This window comes from Rhamphochromis sp. 'chilingali', assembly GCF_963969265.1.
Source record: "Rhamphochromis sp. 'chilingali' genome assembly, chromosome: 5".
Taxonomy (NCBI): Eukaryota; Metazoa; Chordata; class Actinopteri; order Cichliformes; family Cichlidae; genus Rhamphochromis; species Rhamphochromis sp. 'chilingali'.
In genome coordinates this window covers 25,862,716-25,887,231 of record NC_137932.1, presented here as the reverse complement: position 1 = coordinate 25,887,231, position 24,516 = coordinate 25,862,716, and the positions used below count along the sequence as shown (strand labels likewise).

The following is a 24,516-nucleotide window of genomic DNA, read 5'->3' as shown; positions in this document are numbered from 1 at the left end:
TGTTAAGCACCTTGAATTACAGCTGCAGAAAGTCTGCACTTAAGTCATAAACATCTTGAATGTTTGATTTGAAATCCTCAGTGGTGGTGTACAGAGGCAAAACTACAAAAGCTCTGTCATTGTACAAGTACTTACGGACCTGACGGCAGCTGTCAGGAAAAACAGGAACAATATAATTCCCAGAAAAACAAAACAGATGGCATTGTTATTTTTTTAGACACTGGATTGTGCAATCTGTTGTTAGACGTATGGGTAAAAATCAAAATACTCTCAGGTATACTGGCACAAAAATGGAAGTGAGCTTCGGCTGATCCCATTAATAGAACTTCCAAATAGAAAAAATTCAAAGCAGCTAAAGGCTGCTTAAAGAGCTTGGTCCAAACAGTCTGCGCATGCCAATTAGCATCCTTTATCAGACACTGCATATTCAGCTTTGTGACCCTTTCTGTCTGCTGCTTGTGCTGCCACAACTTTCCTCTGACACATTACATTAATCTATTTATTTAGACCGCCTGTAAACGGAGATCATTCGCCATTTTTGAAGCATTGTTAGTCATCTCATTTTGCTCTGGAAGCTTCTATCAAAGGGCTCATTTTCAGGCCTCTTTCATATCAAACAGATGCTGCTAATTGGCATTCATTCATCCTCTCTGCAGTATTTGTTCGTGTCCTTAAGTTGCTTTGGAGCTCATGACCTCCATCGAGTGTTTTTCCACTGATTTTGTCAACCCCCTCCTCAGCATAAAGTACTCTCACAGCCACGTTAAATGAGTTAACAGTTTAAATCACAGGACGGCACAAACGCAGAATATATGGCTCAAAGATAAAATAAAGAAATAAAATGACAACACAGCGTTCAAACTGCATAAGACGGAAGCATGCACCAGAGAACTTTTTTGTATTTGCTATGACACACTGAACATAAAACACAATCAGAGCCACTGCGATGTCGCTTTCTGGTTCGTGGACTTTGGCTGTACAAGATGTTAGCCAATGAGCACAGACTAGCTATTCCCCCTTTCTGACTCTAATAATATAATTTACAAAATTATCTTGATGCTTTGTTCAAACTAGAACTGAGACCATAAACTCGTCAGAAAAGTGTTTTGAGGTGGATGATGAACACTGTGGCTCAGGCAGTTCAGATATATGAACAGAAGCTGCGTAAGAACCGTTCGGTTTACGGTTCACACAGAAAGCACACTGGACCGTGCAGAATGACAGACGTCTGTAGGAGCACACGGTCTATGTTCTATCACGATGTGGTGGTGAGCGTGGTCTTCTATGTGGAGTTGTGCTTGAGCAGTAGGGCGAAAACAGCTGATGCCAAGAAAATGATTGGGAAGGCTGGTGTCAGTTCTGGAAGAGGAACTGGTGGAGATGTCTAAGAGGAGGTCACTGAAGATACTCAGCATCGTGGACGATCCAGGCCGTGCGCGAGTCACCGATTGGTCACCACAGCAGTGAAAGGCTCAGTGCTGCACGACTGAGCACGGCAGGAGATCCTTTCCAGCTGTGGCTGTTAGACTGTATGACTCCTCTCTGTTCAACCAGTTAAAACACTTTAAAAATCTGCACATGCACATCAGCACTCTGATATCATACTCCATCCATCTGTTCTTTACCAGATGGGAGGATTAGCACTATGGCATCCTCTATAATTTATTCCCTGTTATGGTGTTTGCCAACAGCATTATTGTTAGAATTACCACTGTGCCACTTTGTGTCTGTTTGCACTATCGTACATACTGATATTTATATTTCTCCAACCACAGGAGTCGCCCCCTGCTGGTCATGCAGGTTTAAGGCACTTCTGAAATGGCTATGCCCAACTGTTCAAACCCACAGATATCACTGTTAAAAAAAAAAAAAAAAAAAAAGACTCTCCAGCATTAAATATCACGTTTCCGTCCCGTTAAAGAAACAGTTTTGGTTTCTACAGACTGGATTGTACAGACTAACCATGCAAAAAGTCTGTGCTTCAGTTTCTGTAGGTGTAATGTCAGTATTTTATTAATCTCAGCATCCAACGGAAAAATGGCGGGAGGCAAACTGCTGATGCCGCGGCTTCAGTACTGCTTTATTGGATGTGTCCATCTTTTGTTTACAGTCTATGGTTTTGCTTACATGACTTCGTTCCAAAATAAAGAGAAAAAAAATGCATGAGGACATTCCCACAGCAGCGAGCATATCCAGCTTTGATACTGATATAATTTCAAAATAAGACATTTTAGGATTATTTTAACTTGAACCCTGGAGGTGCATCACTAACTGAGAGCAACAGAGACACTGCCTAGATTCCTACTGTGTTTAGCCTACGCTCACGTCTCTGCTATTTCATTAGTTTCCATTGATTAATAAAACTGTGGTGATGAGTGACAATCAGCAGCACAAGACACCGTCCGGAGCCCGAGGATCAAATTCAAATCTTCCCCATCATTACCTTCAGCCCATCGACCGCGAAGCACTTTCTTCTGCTGAATGACTTCCTCCGCCTGCTGCCCCGTGATAAGAGAAGTTCCCTCTTGTGTATTCAGATAAAGCTGAAAGTTGTTGAGTGCTGGCCCCGAGCTGAACACAACTCATATCGGGCTTTCAGCTGTAATTGCTGCACGGCTTCCTGTTTGGGGATTTGATATCATCTTTAATTGAAACATCACCCTTCACAGCTACATGGAGGCAATTTTCAGAAGTGTGGGCTTTCACCTTGGAGCCCTTTTGGGGGGCATGAAGGTATTAAAAGCTGATCTGCGCTTTTGTTTGTAGAAGAAAAGAAACCCTGAATCTGTGAGCCTCCCCTCCAGCAGCTGTAACACCACACGTGGTTATCAAGTCCTGCGTCTAACTCGCAAGGTGTATCACAACTTCAACGTGGACTGATTTACTTAAGCCCTCTAAGTCTATCTGTACTTTCTGCTCAAGGCAGCTCGGGTCAGACAACCCTGCCCCGTCTCAGGCTCAGATTAAATCTACATCTCATTTTCAGAGGTTCTGTGCCCCGGCTGTTGCTGAGCTTCCCACTTTGTCGACTGTGTCGAGCTGGTACACCGAAGTCTCTCACGTCTACTCCAGACCAACAACACTTCGATTCTCAGCACAATAAAACTGATAAAGAGTTCGGTGGGGTGCGGTATCTGAGCTCTGCGAGCATGAACCGAATCTCTGAGGATATTAAATCTGAACTCATCACTTCTTTACCTCCAAAGCCAAGGACAGGGAAGAGATGGGGGTGAATCTCACAGAGGGAAAAAGAAAATGTTTAAGAATAAGGCCACAGTCACAAGCAGGACCACAGGAAATACAGGCCATCTGGGTATGCTTAAAATACCGACTGGTTACAATTTACATTTACTTGAAAAAACCAAAAAAAGGCAAGAAAAAGTAATGAACAGAATCAATTTAAAATCAACTTTTGTTCTTGTGTTTAGTAAATCCTCTGTTATTTGCACTTTTCGTGAGTTATCAAATCGAAGCTGCATCAAAAACACATTTCAAATCCTTTTTAACACCTTTTTTAAAAATATAAGTCTTTTAACGAAACACATCTGTCGCAATTTCTCTTCTCGCAGTGTGGAGGTTGATTTGCTGTGTGGCTTCAAATGGGTGTTGGGCAATTAATCACAGTTTAATTTGAACTACCAGCGATGAGCTCCAACAATTAGGAAAACAAGATCATTGGCATAAACAAGCACTTTGTTGCACTCGTTTTTATTTGGAAGCTCCCGTTTTGTTGTGCGTGTTATTAATGAAGCCATTTCCTTTACAGATGTGCAATAAAAAACAGCATCACTCACAGAAAACACTTTTTTTTTAAACAACCACCTTCAGGAAAATCATTTTTTAATTTGATGGCAGTGAGATATGTTAAAGTGTGTAGAATCTCCGCGTTTTTTTACTAAACAGCCTATAAAAATCTTCCTGACTGTAAATCATGAGCTGGAGTTTAATGTACAGTATGGGAGCAGATCAAAGCTCCAAGGCACAGAGGGAAGAACAGGCCTCATACCTGCTTCATCCACGAGTGGCTTTTCCACAGGTGAGCTGGCATTTGTGGGGACGATCAGATCAACAGCAGCTCTAAAGAATTTCAGACGGTTTGTTTTCCTGATGCACTCTCCTGCTTGTATTACTGATGAAATCTGCAGGTCTGTGTAACCGAAACGAAGCTCAACCTGAAATCGTGTTCTCGGAGCACACCGGGCCAAAACAAACCTGACGAGCTCCTTAATTATGGAAAAAATTAGCACATTATTTTGGTTAGCAACTGTGTGTTACCTGACAAATATCATGCAGTGATCCTTCCAAGATGAGGGTCTCCTAATCACAACCTGATCACAGTCTGGCCAAAGGCGTATCACCTTTGCTTGATCCTGACCCAACAGTGGGCGGTTTGGGTGCGTTTGATTTACAACACAAGACAGTGTGAGAGCTTTATTGTGGAGATAAAGACAGAGAGCTCACCTTCAGCAGTTTTGTCACTTTTTAAACTCACTTTGTTTTCCTTCTGTACAACTTTTAAACTCGTTTTTCAAATAATTCACAAACCTTGCTCTCACACCGTTAAACCCTTGTTATTTTCCCGCAGACTCGTCTGAAAAACATCCTTGTTTGTTGTAAAAGACGATGAGTCACTGCCTCCTTTTTGTCTCGCCCTCTCTCTCTGGTTAAATTTTTCCATGTTTTTCTGAGATTTCGTGACATTTTGTTCTTATTTGCAGTCTCGGTGTCACCTGTAAAGGCGCTGCATGTTTTTTGTCATTTAAATAGGACAAATAGGACGTACTGATAACAGATGTGTGAAACGCGCTGAAGGGGAGATTATAAAATAGTCACACAGAAGTTTGTTTCTTATCAACACCTGTGGACAGAAGGACAGATTTTTTTTTTTAATAAGTAAACAATCAGCCGTCTTTGGACGTCAGACCTACGCACTGCTGTTTGAGGCACAGTTTATGGGAAAATCTCAAACCTCAGGCACACAGACAGTGCCAGAACATTAACTTTTACTAACAGAGAGCTAATGTGACACTTGTACTGTGAGGTTTTTGTTGGTGAAGAAAGAAAACTGTCCAAAACCATAACCGTTGTAATAATGTGCTGCCATTTATGAACTGCAGTTTTCAGGCCCCTGTTCTGTGGAACCAGCTTCCAGTTTTGATTCAGGAGACAGACACTATCTCTACCTTTAAGATTAGGCTTAAAGACTAAAGTGTATAGTTAGAGCTGGATCAGGTGACCTTGAATCCTCCCTTAGTTACGCTTCATTAGTTATTATTCATCTCTGTCTCTCATCCACAGCATGTCTTTGTCACATCTTCCTCCCTCACTGCAGATGGCCCCGCCCCTCCCCAAGTCTGGATCTGTCGGCGGTTTCTTCCTGTTAAAAGGGAGTTTTTCCTCCCCACTGTTGCCAAGTGCTTGTTCATAGCAGGGCATCTGATTCTTGGGGTTTCCTTTCTATTATTGTAGAGTCTTGCCTTACAATACAAAGTGTCTCGAGGAGACTGTTAAGTCTATTAAAAGTGTTCAAACACCAGAACAACGAGGCCCTGACATGTTTTGCTTCTTCAAAAAGACAGAATAGACAGGAAGTGATGTTAGAAGTGAAATGACCTCACTTCCTTCCAGGTGCAAACATTAAAATCAGAGTGTGCAGGAAACACTGACCAGAGCACTGCAGCTGGGAGAGGATCTGAGCTCCTTCAAACTGGTGACTGACCATCTTCAGGTTCGGCTTAATGCAGCGAATAAAACTGGAGCCCTGGAGGAGGAGGAGTTGGGGGGTAAAGAAACCAGAGCGGAGAAGATGAAACAAGTTATTACACCAACAGCATGATCCACAACCTACATCACAAATTCATGGCATTCATCATATCGGGCTCAGGACGTGATGCACGGCGCCGAGGGGGAGGGGAGGTGGGGACTGCGAGATGTACGGACAGGACGGCTCGCAACATCAATCATGTAAACAAAAGAGGAGCAAACACTGACCGTGCTGCGGAGCTTGTCCAGGAGAATATTCAGCTGGGTCTGCGGGAGACAGAGGAGGGAGACGCATCATCACTTTTATTCAAACAAACTGAGAAAACCTCAAGAGACAGGCAGACACACAATCGCCCGACATCCATCATGTGACTGCAAAACTGGGTACGGGTTATTCCACATCACATCCCAATATTTTCCCAGTCATAGGCCGTAAGAATGCACGAGGAGTCTGTTCAAAATTGCTCCTTTTAAATAATTTTTCCAGCATTTCTGAGCCCTCATAGCTTCACGAGGACAGGAGATCCACGTTAGAGAATATAGAGAATAGAGAATATAAACACGCTCAAGTCCTGCTACAAACTTCATTGTTAAAGCCAAAGTCTGGTTTCTCCACTGAACATCACTATCATGTGATGTATCACGATGCTACTGTGGATGTTGATCTGCTTTCTGATAATTGACTAAAGAAAGCGTCACAAAGTGCTTTTACTTCAAATTTCAGGGGTTACATGACCATGTGGGATAGGAGGTTGCACAGTTTTAGCGTGACAGTCATATCAGACCTTCCGTCCATAATTGGCTGGTTTAGGTGGGATGTACCGCCTGAACCTGCACCTTCCTCTGAAAGCTAGCAGCTGTGCATCTGCACAGAGACGAGTGCCGAGGAGATCAGATTTGGCTAACTGGGCTGCAAACAACATACAAAAATCCCTGAAAGCAGCACATTTGTCCATCTGCAGACTGCTGCTGCTGTTAGGGATAATATGATTAAATAAAGTTGTTTTTTATGATTTTTACACATTGCTGTGCGCATTAAAGAGTTGGCACTCCGTGTAATGAAGGTCAGAAGCTTCATTCAGCGCCATGACTGAATTGAATTATCGTGATTGACATGTAGAAGTTCTGAGGGTTTTGCAAAACATGCTTAGAACATCATGCTGGTTAAAAGTCAGGAGGATATTTTCTCGGCCTACGGAGTCCAAACAGAATGTCCCAAACTTAGATAATAAGTAGAATTGGTAGAATGACATTTATAGTCAAAGCTAGGCAGGGAGGCATCTTTTCTCTGTTTTTTCAGGAAGAGGAGCAGATACAAGGTAAAATTGTGATTGGAGAGAGAAGAAGATTCGCAGGGAGACGGCAGGGCCGCCCTGTCTGCAGGCAGCGCTTCTGATACGGAACCAAAACCTTTGTAAATCTACATTATCAGCATATTTGTACCCAGTAAGCTGCTGGGTGCAGTTTCTGATCAGGTCTCTGCCTTTTCTTTAAAAAAATGTTTGTTCCAAACAACAGTCAGAGTTACAAGTCAGCACAGAAATGGATTCAGAGAGGGGAAACTTCTCACTAATGCTTGCATTATTAAAGCTTCTTGTAGCTTTTCTTGATGTGACTGTGGACACGAGGAGCATCTGTGAATGTGAACATATGCAAATGTAAATGATGTATACTGATTAGGGGGTATAATGGAAGACAGATGAGTGCACAGTGAAGCCAAGCAAACAGTGACGGATTGTAAAGGACGGCCCGCTAACGGCAATTAACACCACAACAACGTCCTTGTTTGTCCACTAATGTGTTTGGCGGACACACAACGGCCAATCCAGGCTCGCAATGACGCCCTCGGCTGATGTGGCAAACACTGTCATATGCGAGCAGGAAGCTGTCTCGAAAACTAAATTTTTTCCTCACGCTTTCACAAACTGAGCACCACAATAACTACAGAAGAAGAAGCTCTGCAGGCTGGTGAGCCTGACCAGAGAAGCAGAGCAGGGCTGAGGAAGAGCACCAGATATTTATTTTTAAGCATTTTTAAGGTCATGTGATGCGGATGAGGACACATGACAAGGACAGGTAGGGTCAGAGTTTAGTGAAAGCATGGACCCATCTTGCCTTGTATCCACTGTTCAGACTGACGGTGATGCGATGGTGCAGGGACAGTTTCTTGACCCTTCATTATTTAAAACCCAACGCCTTTTTCTGAGACCCTGCTGGTTAAGTTTCGGAAGCATTGTATTAAAAATGCTTAAAAAATTATTTCGTCAAACTTTCTAAAAAGCCACTGCAGCACCTGTGCAAATTACGTTTAAGGCTGATTGGAAAATCATTAGTTTTGCAAGTTTTGGTGATATAATTAAGTAAAGACAAACTGCAGTGATGAAAAAGCTAACTCACCATGTCTCCCTTAAAGCCACGGCACAGGTAAGGCTAAAACAGGCACGACAGCTTGAAAGCCTTTCCATCCATCTGCTTACTGTAATTGCTTGTGGAATTAACACAGTCATATACTTGGAGATGCTCTAATAAAATGATGGACTTGGCCTTCGCCTCATCCATTTTCTCGTGAGAGGACGTATGAGAGTGTGTTACGGCTTACATAACTCCCTTTTATATGCAGCAGCCTACATGTGCTGACGAAAAGCAGCTGTGCGGAACAAAAAGCAGAAGAATGCACGGCCGGCCGGCCTCCGCTCCATTTAAAGGTTTAAATGTCTGTAAAGCATTTATGATGTTATTTACATCTCTCTCAGTCATGCTCATGCAAACAGACAAACAGCCGCTAATGCAATCTGACCCGGTCAGGTCTGCTGCTGCACGATGACTTTGTAATTCATAACAGAGGAGCATGCAGATGATTCGGAGGCAGGCAGGTGAATTATCAGCCATGTCTGGATGAGCCTTTGGAGCAGGACACCTTTGTTATGATGTATTTGGTCACTGAAGTGGGGCAAAGCCACGGTGTCTGGTTATAATGAAAACCTGCACGGATCATAATCTCCCTTCATCGCTGCAGCTCCAGGAAGCAGCGTCTCCATCACCTCCACCGTCTCGGATTTATCACTGCTCATTTTCCCCACCCCGCTCGCCTCTGCACCCACGGCTCGCCTCCCGTCTGGGTCCTCCGGTACACCTTTTGAACCGTAATCATAGCTCGAATAGTGAGGGCTCAGGAAGGGGAGGAGGAGGAGAAGCACCGGGATGAGGAAAACACAGAACACACTAACACACGTAATAACGACTAAATCCAGTCTGCACGGACTCGAGTTAAACCCTCTCGAACGACCGCGGGATGCTTTTGCTGGTGCAGTGGCAGACAAACATGACTTGTTCTTAGTTTTCCTGAAAGCATCAGTTTAGTTGATCTTCCACGCTGGACATTCACGGTTTTCAAACATTCTCCTCGTGCGTCACAGAAACAGTGCAGCCTGAGGCACATCCCCAAATCCAAAAGCAATAAACCCACAGGAAACACTGACCTTCATCGGACAGTTTCAGCTGGTCAGCTGACCTCACCTGGCTGAGAATATAATCCATGTGCACCAACAAATTTGATAAAAATGGCGCTACATTAGAAAAATGTCTGCTTCATGTAATTACCTTATCACATCTAAATTTGAAGTGTATATTTATCCTCACATACTTTTAAATTCGCTGCTGTTCTGTGACTCATTATGGTAGGAACTTTCCACATAGCCTCGTGATGGAGAGCCACAGTACTCAGCTGGACAGAAAACCAGTGGACCAATCCTGAAGAGTACTGGCCCAATTCAGTCAGCAGACTATGATTAAAAACACTTACTGTGAGGATGACTACAAATAAGAAGAGATGCCTGAGCCTACCAGGAATAACACCTGAAGCTGTTTTCTGACATATTTTATGCCTACTTATAAAACATAATGACTGGATGTGCAGCAGAAATCAGTGATTCGGTCTCTGTCTATGCAGCTACCCTTGGAAAAACCTGGAAACTGTTCTAATGGTTGTCAAACCATGTCTATGTTCATCTACACTGAGGTGTGAAAACTCGGCATTAAAGGTCGGGGGAAGGTCTTCAAACGTCGTCTCCATGGGGTAAAGCATTAATATTGTAAAAAAGGGTCTACTTCATCCCAAACTATGATTGTTTTATAAACTTAAACAAACAGGAAGTGGAAATCAAACTTAAGATCAGTCTCATGCAAGACTCCTTACTCCTCCATACAAGGCTCATTGTAATGGCCGGCAGATTCTTTGGTACCGACTGTGCTTCATAATAATCCTTCATCACTTGAATCGTCACCACTTTTGGATAACTTATTAAGAATTTAGACAAACAGCTGCTGCTCAAATCCAAAGTATCCAGCCGACTCCACACCTCCCGTCTTATTGGTTTGTCATTAAAAAACAAGAAAACCGGCCACAGTGAACTCGTCCCTGTGCTCTTCAAAGCTAGAGCACTAAAATTCACTGATCATAACATTTTATTACAGAAACTAGAAGCTGTTAGTTAGAAGTTAGTTCCACAGGGCTCTCAACTAGGCCCAATACTTTTCTCATTATACATACATTCTTTGCTATGCAGATGACACGCAGTTTTACGAATCTGTGAAGAAGGATGACACAAATCATTGAAATAAACTATAGACATAAAGGCCTCAATCCGCTGTAATTTTCTACTTCAGAAAATTCAGAAAAAAATGATGTTTATTCTGCTTGGTCCTAAAAATGGCATTACGCTGACCTCCAGCAACACCGGGTGTGATTTCTGACAAGGACATGTCTATTAGCTTACAAATTAAATAACTAAGAACACCTTATTCAGCTAATGCTGAAAAACTATTTTATGCATTTATTACTTCGAGGCTGAACTATTGCATTTCATTATCAGGCTATTCTGAAAGCTGCCAAATGTAAATTAAACAGTGCAAACGACTCCAGACCTCCTTTCTCCTTAATTTGTCAGGAAATGGAAAGAAACGAGGCCCCTCGTGGAAATGAAACTCTTATCAGTCAATTGTTCCAATTAATTTTAAGCCTGGAAAAAATGCAGGGCGAGGTTAAAAATGGCCTCCAGTAAACACTTTTTCCCTCCTGCTGTTGTTTCAGACTTTTGCAACATAGGCCTGTTATGAATGTTGGAGGACCGGTTGATATAAATCACTGTCACTGTACACGTGAAAATTAATTTATTGTGTTCCCGCGTCTTTAATTTTAAAAAAAAGAAAAGAAACAAATCCTGTTTGTACTGGACACCTCGCTGCTCTCTGGCTTTGACCCTGTTAAATACACCTGGCCATCACTACCTCAGGTTATCTTTTCTCCATTAAATATATATATTTATATATTTTAGGAGGGATGATTGAGTGGAGCCAGGCGCTGTGGTTTTTGGCTCACCTTGCCTTTGGTTAGGTGACACATTAGAGCGCACATCAAGGTGAGAGGCTGAGCTGGATGAGTCACGATGGAGGAGAATAAAAATCCTCCGTTTATAACTCCAGCTGACAGCAAAGACGTTGCCATCTCTGTGCTCAGGGTGAAAGAGAGACACTCATCTGACTGTTTTTAGGTGAAAAATTATGTTCTTGATGAAGATTTCATACATTTACTTTGACTCTTTGTACCTACGGGACCTCGGAGGTGAGCCTGGGCGCTGTCGGCTTTATTATAACAATCAGTCAGACATGTATATAATGAGGCAGACTAAACATTTAGGAACTATTCTGCTTAATGGACTAGAGTAGAGTAGCTTTGCATGATTCACAGTTATCATCATCGTTATTTATGTTAAACTAGGCCTCTGCGCAGCCCCTCAGATTATCCTCTCACGATGATTTTAAAGCATTTAATTACCTTAAATTTTAAAATGACATTTTAGGACTTTTTAAGGATGAGTGGGAACCCTTGAATGAGCCTGCTGGCCTCTGGATTTGTGTATATCTCATCATCGCTTCATCGAGCAATGATGAGAATTTGCAGCTCAAACTCTGAAGCTCACGCTGTGCCTACTTAAGGTTGGGGATGAGTTCAGCGGGTAAGGAATAAAGGGAGCAGATTGTAGGATGAAAGTGGAGGGCGAGGAGAACAGCCGAGGTGAAAAGAGTCATTTCACATTGTTTGGGCATTTGAGCAGAAACACCTCCTAGGTGAGGTGAGGCGCTTCGGGCATGTCCATCTGAGAGTCCACGGGGCAGGCCCAGGAGATGCTGGAGAGAACACACTGAGGGTATTCTGTCAGCCCTAAAGGGCTTATTCGAGCGACCTGTACTCTCACACCAAAATCTGAAGAGTCTTCAAATTAGGCCCGAGTTTTCCCAGCTCAACCAGTTAGGAGCTCCTTTTAGCCTCGGGGTGTTTTGTGTAAGCTGACAGAGGCCTGCATTTTTGATAGCTACATAACAGGTTTGCAACATTGCTTGTATCAGATCATCCTAAAATAAACATACAACAAGCATTTAGTAAAGAAGAAGTGTGAGTATGAACTGGCCGGGGCCCAAAGTGCCGCCTGAGCAGACTGGGCAATGAGCCGGGATCTGAGGGGATGACGTCTGGAGCACATCTTTAATTCAAGCCATTAATGAGGTGTAGCAGCTCTGTTTTATTTTTTGACAGACAGGACGTCTTCATCAGAGTCAGACGAGCCAGTGGTGGCAAAGACTTTTAATTAGACTCAGCCTGTTCTCCACAGAGCAGTACATGTCCTGGTGGTCATAAATATCTACAAGTATTTGTATCACACATCGCATGTTGGATTGGATCTTTTTTTTTTGCTGCTCACCTTAAACTTGTTGCCGACGCTGATGAAGCTGAGTTTTCCGGCCTTCTGCTTCACGTCTTTGCTGTTGTTGGAGTTCTCGAACAGCTCGCGGACGAAGCGATCCTTGGACTCGCTGACGAGACACTCCAGAGACATGTGCAGGGCGTCGTTGTTCTTCTCCACAAACTTGGTCTGAAGGAGAAACATTTCAGCGTGAACGGGGCGCTCGGTTCGAGTCTCTTCTTTTTGTTCCCGTTTCTGATACGCCTGCTTAACTGCAGAAGGAAAAATCTCTACACGATTTTATGACTTGAATCTCTCCGCAGCTACGCTCTGTATGTTTTTAAAACTCTCATCTCAATGATGGCACGCTTTCATGTTAAAAGTTGAGTTTTCTGTGGTCGAGTGATCAGAGAAAAGAAATGATTCATTTTGAAGACGCCGCAGTGTGTTCTGGTGACGCACCGTCTCGTAGCACACGGCTCCTGCAAAGTGCCTGATGATAAATCCTTCATCGTCCCTCACGTTCCTGTGGACGGTCAGCTTAGACTTCCTGGGTACCTGCAGGACACACACACACACCTGATCACGGGTGGAAACACACACACACACACACACTAAAACTCTGCAGACTCAGCAGAGTTCATGCATGCTTCCCATTTACGATGGAAAACTAATTCCCAGTCCTGCCAATCACTCGCTGCTGGGAAGATTAAGATTTGATGCCAGTAATTTAACCGTCAGTGAGATCACCTCACTCTCAGGCTTCACGTCACTCCACTGAAACTCAAAACTTCAAGTCAATATCAAAAGTTCCCATTTTTTGTGTTTACCAATATCATCAATATTATCCAAATTATCAATAAAAGCTTTAAAATTAAGGAGCCATGGGAGAAGGTGAAGCTCCTTGTTGATAAGTTATTGTTTAATACTGCAGATAAAGTGCTCCTCGGCTAATAATCTTTAGTGGTGATAAATATCAGAGCAGTGAGTCCATCATCTCGTGTTCAGGCTGTAGTGCCACCACCTTTAAATGCAGTTGGTGATATCAGCTGTTCTGCTCTGCAGCATCACTGAACCCTGCGTGCAGGCACAGGTAACAGATTTGCACCTGCTGCAGGTCTTCAGACCCAGTCTAAACATTTACTCATCGAAACATGTCAATGTGAGAACGTGCAGCTTCTCACATTGCAGTCTTTGTCTTATAAAGTTTTTTGGCTGCTGTTTGGACAGAAGCAACAATTTCAGGACTCAGTTTGGCGACAGTCATTTTCACATTTACATATAACTAATTGTTGGGACACAAAATGAGGTGAACCACTTGGGTTTTCTATTAATTTAATAGATCTTTTAGCAGCTGGTAAATTTACAAAGCCGAAAACGAAACTAGAACTTCCTTTACCTGAGAGATAGGAGGAAAAAAAGCACTTTTTCCAGCTCTGCGTTTGTAATCTGTAGTCTCTCAGGTTTAATATCAGCCCACCCTGAATGCTGCCCAAGAGGCCAAAACAGGGAAAATAAGGTCTAAATAGGCCTTGCAGCAGATTATTTGGAGGAATGGGGTAAAACAAGAAGACTCAGACAAACATATAAATCAGCTCCAGTTTTTTCTGAGTCTAAAGATTAAGCTGAAATGATTCAGAGAGAATCTCCTGAGTAAATCAAACATTCCCTGAGTCCCATAAAATCCTCGCGTTAAAAGTGGCATGCTTCCCTGACTTTCCTTCCTTTGTGCGGTCACTTACAGTCAGGCGGAAGTGGTCCTTGTGTTTGTTGTGAACGGTGTCGGTAAAGTGCTGGTCACTGGGTTGAGGTAGACGGTTCTCTTCGTCCAGGATGTCCAGGATGCCGACCACCTTCGCCTCCACCAGGTCTGCGGGGAAAACCGTGACAAGCATGAGAAAAATAAACGCTGCGTGTCCTCTTAATGAAGCTGTGGCGGATCACCCCGAGGATGACGGGCTACGCGACCGATTGAATCACGGAGGGTGCGATGTAGGCAAATTCAAATTAAAGTTTAATCGAATGGGAAGAGGTGTGGAGATTGTAACAGTTTCTCCTTGACCTGATCTGACTTGAAAGGTGATGGGGACCTAATTTACCAAATCATAATTATTATTATTATTGCATTAGTGCAGTTTAGTTCGCTCGGATGGTGCAGAAGTGATTTTTATTTTATTAGTTTAACATCAAATCCTTCTCACTATTAAAAGTCATTGACCCATTCTAAAGAGAAGAGCCACGGCTCAATTTAAGGACGTAATGAGCTTCAAGCTCCTGATGACGGAGACTGGGACACCCGAGGACTCACTGCTTACTTCCTGTTTTGTGCCGTGCACCAACTTTCGCTCCTTTCTCCTACAAAAGTATCAAAATCTAACGTGATGGAAGTTAGATGCACTTTTATTTCTGAAAGGTCCTGACATGGAAATGTTAAGTAAAAACCAGTTTCTCTGCATATTTAAGTCAAAAACAGTTGTACATATAAAAATACATGATTAAATCTCGTCATTGGCGAAGCCCTCTGTGTGACTATGAGAGATCAAAGCTGTGAGTTTTACAAAGACAGATTCTTTTTTTGAACCATCCTGGGTTGTGAGCATATCTGATCACACCAGGAGAGACGTGAACGGTTATTTAAACAATCAGAGAGAGCATAAAGATAAATGGAAGCTTCCTGTTACTATACAGAATATTACACAGCTGAACCTGGTGTTGTGGTATTGTTTTATTTCTGTATACTGAGGAAAAATGAACTCAAGTAATCCACCTGAAGAATATCAGTCTTTGTAAGGACATCTGTGAAGGTTCTCGGTCATCCTGGTCATGATTGTCTCAGGTGCTTGATCTGAAGGCAGCCGTTCTTAAAGATGTTCCATCGCTAATCCAAGAGACTCATGCAGGTCTCAGATATGTAACTTCTAAGGTGCAGTCAGGAGGTGGTCCTTAGAGTTTTTACGGCTCTCTATCATCACGTGAGCCGTTGGGGTCACGTGATGGCTCATGGTGTGAGCAGGTGTTGAATCTCTTGTGATGGGTTCTCAAGACTGTGTTATAGGAGGCTGACAGGTGGTGTCATAGGCCACCACTTTTGTTCAGTGATGGAGACAGATGGATTCCTTTACTCAAAAAGCTGAAGAGCCTAAAAAACAACTATTTAGGAAGCTCATTTTTAATATTTAACAGCTCCTCTAAAAAATAAGAAGCTGGAGAAAGAACCTTCCCTTTAAATGTTCTGAATTTGCTACAGATCCTACTTTCAAAATGTTATTTTAAAGATTATTTTAACAGAAAGAAGAAAATAAAGGAAGAAGGTGAGGTCTGCAGTGACCGACAACACGCCTGTGAAGGAAAAGCTGTCAGCGCTGAACAAACAGCCAGCAAACTGACAGAAAACTGAGGCGCAGGGGAGGAAGTTTACGTGGGATGACTGACTGATTCAGAGGATGACGTGGGGGATTGTTTAGAAGATATGATTACCTACCTACGTGAGCTTTAGCAGTCTTTTTCAGTAATGTTTCCTGACAGGAACTGACATGCTGCACAGTAGAGGCTCTTTGATGGAGACTCCTACTCACAAACTATTCAGCAAATGAAGGTCAGCAGAGCTTCGAGCAGCAAAAACCTCGGGAGGCATCCCGTCATCTGCCCCTCCATTGCTCAATCCGTCCACCTTCTCTCTATCACAGGAGACAACCAGCAACAAACGAAAGCGCACATGGCTGCACGAGTTAATAAAACCTGAATGAAGTGAAAGTAACGCTTCAAACAAACTTCTGTGACGTTAAAGAACTTTTTAATAGTTCCCACTCCTCCTCCTCCTGTTCGTTTCCATCTCCGCCTTGTTCTGTGTGCAGTCACGTGGCCGCTGCTTGTACAAATGTAATTTTCTGCTACATCAACTGTGGTTTTTACATCCCCTGAACAAAGAGGAGCTTCTCCTTTTATAACACGCAACGGGAATCCAAACCAGCAAACAAACAACCGCGTTTCGGTAAGCTACGAGCCAGCGAGCACAGCCAGCCTCCCGCCTCCCTGCAGCTCGCTCTGCTGTAGTTAAACATCTCATACTGAAAGCACAGAAAGCATCATTAACCTCCTTCCCCTTAGATTGCCCTGTCACATCAGTCTCCCTCCATGTTTGTGAACTATTAAGACACATTTCAGTCAGGACGGGAGTTCACAGGCGTGGGGGCTTCGTCGTTCGTCCTCTTTGCGGTCTTTGAAGCGCCACCGAGGCTCGGAGGTCAAAGTGAAGAGAGGCAGCTCTCCTAAAAGTGAGGATGATGAGCACTGAGGTGGATAATGAGCAGCTTTTACAGGACACACTTACATATAGGGCTGACATATAAATACAAAGCTCTTTTTCTTTCGTATACAATAAAATTTCATGAGGCCTAGCTCTCCTTTAATACGGCACACTGCAAATAGACTATTTCATTTTTAGGCGACACCTTTGAACTAGAGCTGTCTTTTTCAGTCTGATGTACCCAGTGGACATCAACACATCCCCATAGACTGTATAATAACGACGGGCACAGCCATCTTTGAAGCAGTGCTATTTTTGCATGGGAGTTAGCTAACCCCCCCTCAATTAATCAGAACCTAATTAGTTCTGATTGGATCTCGTTTCCCCGAAAGGTTTTCATCTCATTTTTATTCGTTGACAGAAGTTTCAGTACGTCATGGTTTTCGTCCTCATGTATTAGATTTTATTTAGCTATTGTGTTTTTGCCTGAAAGAAATTACTGTTGATGAAACCTATGATGAAAATCAATGAAATGAACACTGTCTGGAAGTCAGCTATTTATTTTGGATCTGAACTCTAAGGATTTTAGGCATTGATGTGTTGGCTCCTGAAATGACCACATTTAAATCAGAGGGCGGAGTGAGAGGTTATCGCTTGGTTAGCGAGCGGCATTCATAAACTGTATTGGACGCAGCACACAAAGATTCCCCCGATATCCACAGACACTGTAAACGTGCTTATTTCAGCCTTATAGTTGGACATTTCAACGTTAAGAGTCTAATGGGGATTCATTCACTTCAGCCTCGAGGTTGCTTCTCGCAATAAAGTGCTGCACAAAGTGTTAAAAACTCAGCCAGCATTCGGTCTCAGAGCACTTACTCTCAGGAAGAGATTTTAACGGGTTTATTACACTTTATTTGTGTGAGATGAAATTTTATAGTAACAGCTCGAGAAGTGAAAACAGCTGGATGAGTCTGTGTTTCTTTAGGAATATTTAAAAAATATAGCTCTAAATATTAATATAATAAACCACACAAAAGATAAGATGTAGCACTGATCAGAGGATCAGAAGGAAATCTTGCTTTGTGAACTAAAACAACAAACTCTCCACATTAACGGCAAAACTTTGTGTGAAAGCCGCAGGTGGGATTTTTAAAGATGCATTACTCTGCGTGCGCTGAAGGTTTAGTATCAAACCAAAGGGATTTACTTCCTCATCAGCTCTTTAACTCTTGCACTGGTTGTTCCAGAGCAGAAAAGGGGGGAAGCTGATCAAATCCCCTCCACACATTCATGCACCATCTAGATATTTAAAGAGGAATTTGAACTGCTTTTTGCACCTTTGTTGGGTATCTGAGGTGCACAGTTGGAGTAGGGAATTTTTCACATTATGCTCTATGCACTAATAAAAGGAGTGGTGTAAAAAGAGAACAAATATCAAACCCCTCTGCAGAGAATTTCATCGGCACAGAGGAGTGACTGCAGCTGCTCTGAATGCACAATCACGCGAGCTGAGCGAGGAGTGGCGTCTTCATACCTATGCAGTCCTGATTGTCGACGTAGTGAACCTCGTTGACTCCCAGCCCCTCCCGCTGGTACAGCTCTTGCTCCTGGAATGCAACAGAGAAACTTCTAATGAGAAATCATAACGGTATTCACGGCATGCCCGGCGTTCGTCTAACGAGGGCAGGGACGGCTCGGAGGTTCTGCCTGGGGGGCATTCAAGCTCTCTAACAAGTGGCGCTTAGGCCAGGCTTTTTGCAATTACACTTTCATGCAAAAATGAGCATCTAAAGGTGATGGGGCTTTTCATGCTGCAGACAGATGTTTGGGCAAACGAGGAGTTTTAAAGGTAAGAAACAGACAGCCGCTGTTAGAACACAGTCGAGGGAAAGTCAAACACAATCCAGTATTTAATGTGGCCCTTCTCTGAGGTCTGCGGTTTACAGACAGAGCAGATGATTCAATTACGGCACTGATCCAAAACAGATTTATATCTTAGTAAGGTTTCTGACTTTTACAGATTTTTAATTCTGAAGCTTAGAAAAAGCAACAGATATACTTTTCCACCTTAAATGAGAGTCTAGCTCACATTTAAGGTGTTAACATCTCTACGCTGAGAGAACAGCGCAGGTAAAGGTCCGTCCGTATCGGAGGTAAATTCCTGCTGGATGCTACATGCTTCAGAAAAGCTCCAGAGAACGCAGGGAACGGGAGTCTCTCCAGAGATCATGTGAGGATCTGATGTAAGTAGTGTGAAAGGCTCAGCCATGGAGCCAGGTTGAGGGTATTTGGGCATGTGTCTGCTTAAAGTGCAAATAAAAGGTAGAACTTAGTTGAACGGATGGAAAAGTTTTCTGACATAAACAGCAATAAACCTGAAGCACACTTTCACATTAAAATAAAACCTATTACAATAAAATTCATGTTTTGCAGAGATGAAAATTTAAACTTCATGTTCAGACTTTTGGAAAATGAAAACTTTGCAACCTGCAATTTGAAAATGTGGCATCTAGTCTCAGAAAAGAATTGCCTGCAATAAGAAAAACACTTAAAGTTTAAATGGAGAGTCCTCCACAGATGTCTGCTTTGATTTGACGGTGTTTGCCGGCGGAGGTGAGATGGTGCAGGGTTTTACTTTCAAACAGTTCTCACCTCTTTCAGGATCCGCTCGTTGAAGAACTGCTGCAGCTTCTCGTTACAGTAGTTGATGCAGAATTGCTCGAAGCTGTTGTGCTCAAAGTACTCTGCAAATATATTCGTTACACAATGTGTGTCAGAGCAAAGTGGACTATTACAGGATCTTTTCTGAGGTGATGTGAGCTTTCAAAACGTGCATTACTTCTTTTTTGTCTCCTTAGAAAAAATGTTATCAAACCAACCAACAGGTTTTTTTCCCCTTAAAACCATCAAACAAACATTTCTTAGTTTTAAAAACACGTTATCTATAAAAACCTTGAAATTCTGATGTTTTTTTGTTATTATTGTGATACTGACCAAAGCCAGCGATGTCCAGGACGCCAATGAAGTTGGCGGAGGAGTCGAAGGGGAAGCACTGGTTGACTCTGGTCACCACGTGGTCAAACAGACGGCTGTACACGGCCTTTGCCAAAGCGTCCCGGGCGTTGTTGGCCTGCTCGACTTTGAGTGGCACTCTGGGAAAGACACAAAGATAACAGGTTTAAATAAATCAGAGATTTTAGGTTTTATTTTCACTTACAGATGGTCAAATAGGGAGAAAGTGTAAAAGTTAAACCATGTGCTCAGGCTTCCACTTTCAAAAGCAAATTCTTGTTCCACAGAAAGATCCCAGCAGGGACACTCGGACACAGCAACCTCTTCTCTCTCCCAGGTCATCATATAATGCTCAGGCAGCTATAAATGCTCAATACCCAGTGCTGCTGGCTTTAACTCCCCTTTTACTGGTTTTCTGCTCCAGGCATGCAACTCCAGGATTTAAAAACACTGAGCTTACAGCCCAAAACAACAAATCTGCCACGTCTAGATAAAGTGTAACGTGTGCTTACACACCTGCAGATAAATGCTGGGTTTAAATGAACCGGGCTAGCTGGACCTTCCAAGCAGGTAATTGTGTTATTGACAGCTGCAAAGAAAGAGGGATTGGGTGGGAGGCAGTGGCCATAAAACGGCGACAGAAACCATAACTGGCAGCGAGCTCTGTGGAGGTACATTGTAATTGCTTCAGACTGAGTGCAGACAAAAGGAGTGACCTGATGGCAGAGGCTGGAGAAAATACACCGCATTAATCTGCTGCTGGGGCCGAGTTTGTGAGCCGGCTTTACTTCTGGACTTTACTTCAGCACGACTGCAGTGCACTCAAGGACACGCTGGGAAATAACTCCACACGAGTGGCACTCAGACGACCAAAGCTTCCAATAACGACTCCCAAAGTCCTCCTCCCTCCCTCGGCGGCAAATTATCTCCTCTGCACATACCTGTATAAGCCACACATGATATCAGGGGAGTTGTGATCCCTGCAGGTGGCTCGGTTGGTATTTTTCTAATATATTATGCTGCAGGATGACCTGAGCCAAGGGCAGACCTAATAAAGCTGCATTTCCAGTCTATTTGCATACATGAAAACATACAGTGAAGCGCTACACATTTAGATTTTAGGCATCGTGAATTTATTCTCCAGCATGTGCATAAACATACGTCTTTGCTCATATAGATTTCTCTTACCAATTAAAGCAGTTATTTTCACCAATTGAGATCACCTTCAGCTACATTCTCACACTTAGAATTCATTAAAACTTTATTATTAATAATAACAATAAATTACTGCTTTAAGAGAGTGGTAGGCGCTACCGTCTATATATCTATATAAACAGGAGCTGCAGCTTCTCTCTGGAGTCATTTTAAAAGTGGTGCAGCCCATTAAGAGGAGCCGTTTGCTCAGTCATTACCATCTCAGTTAGAACAAGGAGTCCTGCAGCAGATGGTCCGACCGCCCCCACAGAGATCGATCAGCTATATTACCCAAGATGCTTCAAACCACCAACCTACCTGCTAAGTTTCTTAGAATTTAATGGTACAGAAGACGTCCTTATTTTAAAGCTTTTCCCTCTTTACTGCACTTTGAGTAAAAAGCAGATGTTTTTTGTTTTGAAGGCACATCTCAGGCGTCCTTTGGAGGCGTCAAATTAATAAAACATTACGAACTCTGCGTTTTTTAACCTCAGTGTTGTGAAGCAGTGTATTTTAACCCAAACTGTGACCGTTTTCTTAACCCTAACCACCACACAGTTTACCAGGGAGTGGAAGTGAAAGTAAACACGGATCCATTCTGGGGCCTTTATTGTTTCTGTTACATCTGCTCCCTCTTCACCACATTTTGAGCACTTCTAAGGACATTTTTGTTCACCGCTATGCAGACGACATACAGTTATATATCTCTAACTCTTTGTTTCCAAGCTACAGGGTTTGCACAGGTCCTTAAACTCTATTAACAGTTAGTTTGCTGATAACTGTTTCCAATTTAATGAAGAGAAAACAGGCCTTGTTTGTGCCCCTTGCTATATTTACTAAAACGTCTATCGGGAAAGTGACTCAGGTTTCACTTTAGAGATTCACATTAAATCTCTGGTTTGCTTTTTCTTTTTTTTTACTTATGTATTTTTTACTTATGTATTGCATGTATAGAAATAGGATTATTCTAATTCCTTTTTCACTTTTCTCACCATTTTCAGAACAACCTAAGCTGCTCTGTGCTGCAGATACAAGATTTTAAAAACCCAGAAGCTCCTGTGACTGCAATCAACTCTCAAAATTAAGCATCGGAAAGATAAAAATGATATGCTTTCCATTATATGTGACAGCTTAGCCTTCGCAGAGTTAACACTTTTAACAAGTGAGGTTCAAAATTAAATGTAAATATAACCCGAGTTGCACTTCAGAATGTAACGCAAAGTGTTTTAGCACTTAGCCAAAGTTACAGCCACAGAGGGGCCCTTAAAATCGGACTCATCGCCTATAACCTGTCCTGGAGCTCCTCTCCTTCACGCTTGCCCTCTCTCCATGTTAAATTCATGGCGCCGGGGCACCGCAGCCAGAGGTTCTAACACTGCAGAGAGCCCTGCTCATTTAAAAACCAAGAGGTCTAAATGTCAGGGCAACATAATGTCAGAACACTAATCGTACAAGCAGCCTAATATGTATTCCCTGTGAGCCTCGGTGCTGAGAATGTGTTTCTTCCTCTTCTCTCTCGGTGTAATTACTGATGTCGCCTTGTGTAGAAACTCTGCGCTCTGAAGACGCCTGCTGGCCTGCAGCTGCTCCTCGGCCCCGTCCTCAAAGACACCACATGCGCAAGAAGATTGCTTTTAAATCAGACTTCTGAGCCAAAAAAAGCAGCACTCACATATGAAAGAGAGGGCACTACACCGCCACTCATGTAGACACATTCACACGGAGCATTCACCGGCTAAACTTGAAAACCCAGCTTTTCCTCTGTTTTACTGCCCCTCAGGCACACTGAGATACAAATCAGAACTTTTCTGACAGTCATAACAACAACTTTTATGATACCCGAAGAAAAAGACTCCTTCTTAGCATGATTTACAACACTGCACCAAATGCCCATTGCAGCAGGTGGCTAGCTTGTTTGCATTTATATACTTATGTGCAGACGGGGCTCTCACAGCTGTCGAGTACGTACACGAGTGTCATTCGCATTCATCATACAGGTGCGATGGATGGAGGGAAAGATTGCATATTTTGGTTGTAAGAAATCCACTTTGGTCGAGTGGATAAACACTTTTTCTTGTCTGAAAATAAGTTTTAATTAACAGACACAACACATGGTTAAAAGCAGCCTTAGGTTAGGGCACAATTGACACAAGTACAGATTTAAGATGTAAGACTGTAAGACTGAAGCTTTAGTTTAAGTTTGGCTTTAGCAACAACAACAAACTGATACACTGGCAGAGGAAACAAGCACAAAGGCCCTACGAGGTACATGGTGACATCTGGGAATAGTACGAACCGAACTTTCTGGTAGAGAATGATCCACAATTTTTCTTAGAAATGATGAGTAAAAGTACTGGGAGACATTTACATGTGCAGGATCTTCTGTGAGGTCACTGAACAAGCCTCCAACAGCCATTAACTGTTGACCTCAGCCGGCACGAGCGCTCAGATTGGCATCTTCCATTTTCTCTTTGCCCTCCCACTCATTACTCCTCCAATCACTCGCTCTGTTTGAAATTACACTCACATTAAAGGTTCCCTGTAAAGCTTCAGGTGTAGTACGACTCTGCCCGCCTGGCTTTCAGTTCTTTCTGCCGCCCGTCGCTCTTTTACCACCGCTTATTTTATCTGATGCTCAGAACATTGTCCGTCTCTTTCATGCCCCCCGACTCAATTTTCTCTCCACTTTTACTTTGTCACATAAAAACACTTGATTCCTCTTCATTTTAAAGTAACTCCATTTCCCTGGTTTGTTTTTGTTTTTTTTCCCCATTTCACTCATTATTTCCACCAAATTAAAAAGAAAATGGACCCCGTATGACTGCAGCACTCCAGAGTGACAAAATTAAGTGGTTTCTGATCTGACACATTCCCACTGTGCCATCACTTCAGCAGGTTTATGCTTGGGCTATTCCGGGCTATGAAAGCAAGTTGTTAACACAATATTTACATTCAGTTATGGAGCAACATGATCTTTGATTTCAACGCCAAGATCTACCCAGTTTTTCTTCTCCGTTTTCGCTCTCTACCAACTCCTGTTGTAATTTAACTCGTTAGCTGTGAAATACTCCATTTTGCTCGCAAATAATCAATTAGTCATTACTATATAAAAAACAAACAAACAATATTTTATAGAACTGCAATGGACTGGCGACCCGTTCGGGGTCTCCTCCATTTATCCATCCATGTTCTGTTCTCCATACAACAAGAAAAACTGAAGATGGATGACACCAACGCCATCAGCAATATCAGGCGTTGCCGTCCTAAAACATGCGCGGCACGATTCGACAATACCGTACAAACAAAGGAAGACTACGGCTGTCCCAAAGTCTGAATGCTAGAACATCACTCTCTGCCCCAGCGATCCACGCTGATGTCCTGGTGAGCAGTCTGAGGTGGAAGGTGATCTTCAGCGAGAATAGTTCCCAACAACTAGCAAATGCTGGTTTTTTTCTGCCCATTCCCACCTTCTGATTGTGTCAGTCTGCTCTTTGGCACATGGCAGGGAGTGTTTTCAGAGGTTATTCACAGAGTAAATATTGCTTTCTGTTTCACAAA

At 42.8% G+C, this 24,516-nt stretch overlaps 1 protein-coding gene across 9 annotated transcripts in view; it reads right to left on the bottom strand.

The window, feature by feature from the left end:
* Window positions 1–24,516, bottom strand: part of LOC308396545 (unconventional myosin-VI) — a 159,072-nt gene that overhangs the window by 55,873 nt on the left and 78,683 nt on the right. For all 9 annotated transcript variants that reach the window (XM_080881937.1, XM_080881934.1, XM_080881930.1 and 6 more), the window contains exons 13-20: window positions 19,747–19,904; window positions 19,405–19,496; window positions 18,287–18,359; window positions 14,246–14,373; window positions 12,966–13,061; window positions 12,522–12,692; window positions 5,992–6,030; window positions 5,668–5,761 (exon numbers count right to left, since the gene is read on the bottom strand). In XM_080881937.1, the coding sequence (XP_080738063.1) occupies window positions 5,668–5,761; window positions 5,992–6,030; window positions 12,522–12,692; window positions 12,966–13,061; window positions 14,246–14,373; window positions 18,287–18,359; window positions 19,405–19,496; window positions 19,747–19,904 (851 nt within the window). The remainder of the gene's footprint in view (window positions 1–5,667; window positions 5,762–5,991; window positions 6,031–12,521; window positions 12,693–12,965; window positions 13,062–14,245; window positions 14,374–18,286; window positions 18,360–19,404; window positions 19,497–19,746; window positions 19,905–24,516) is intronic.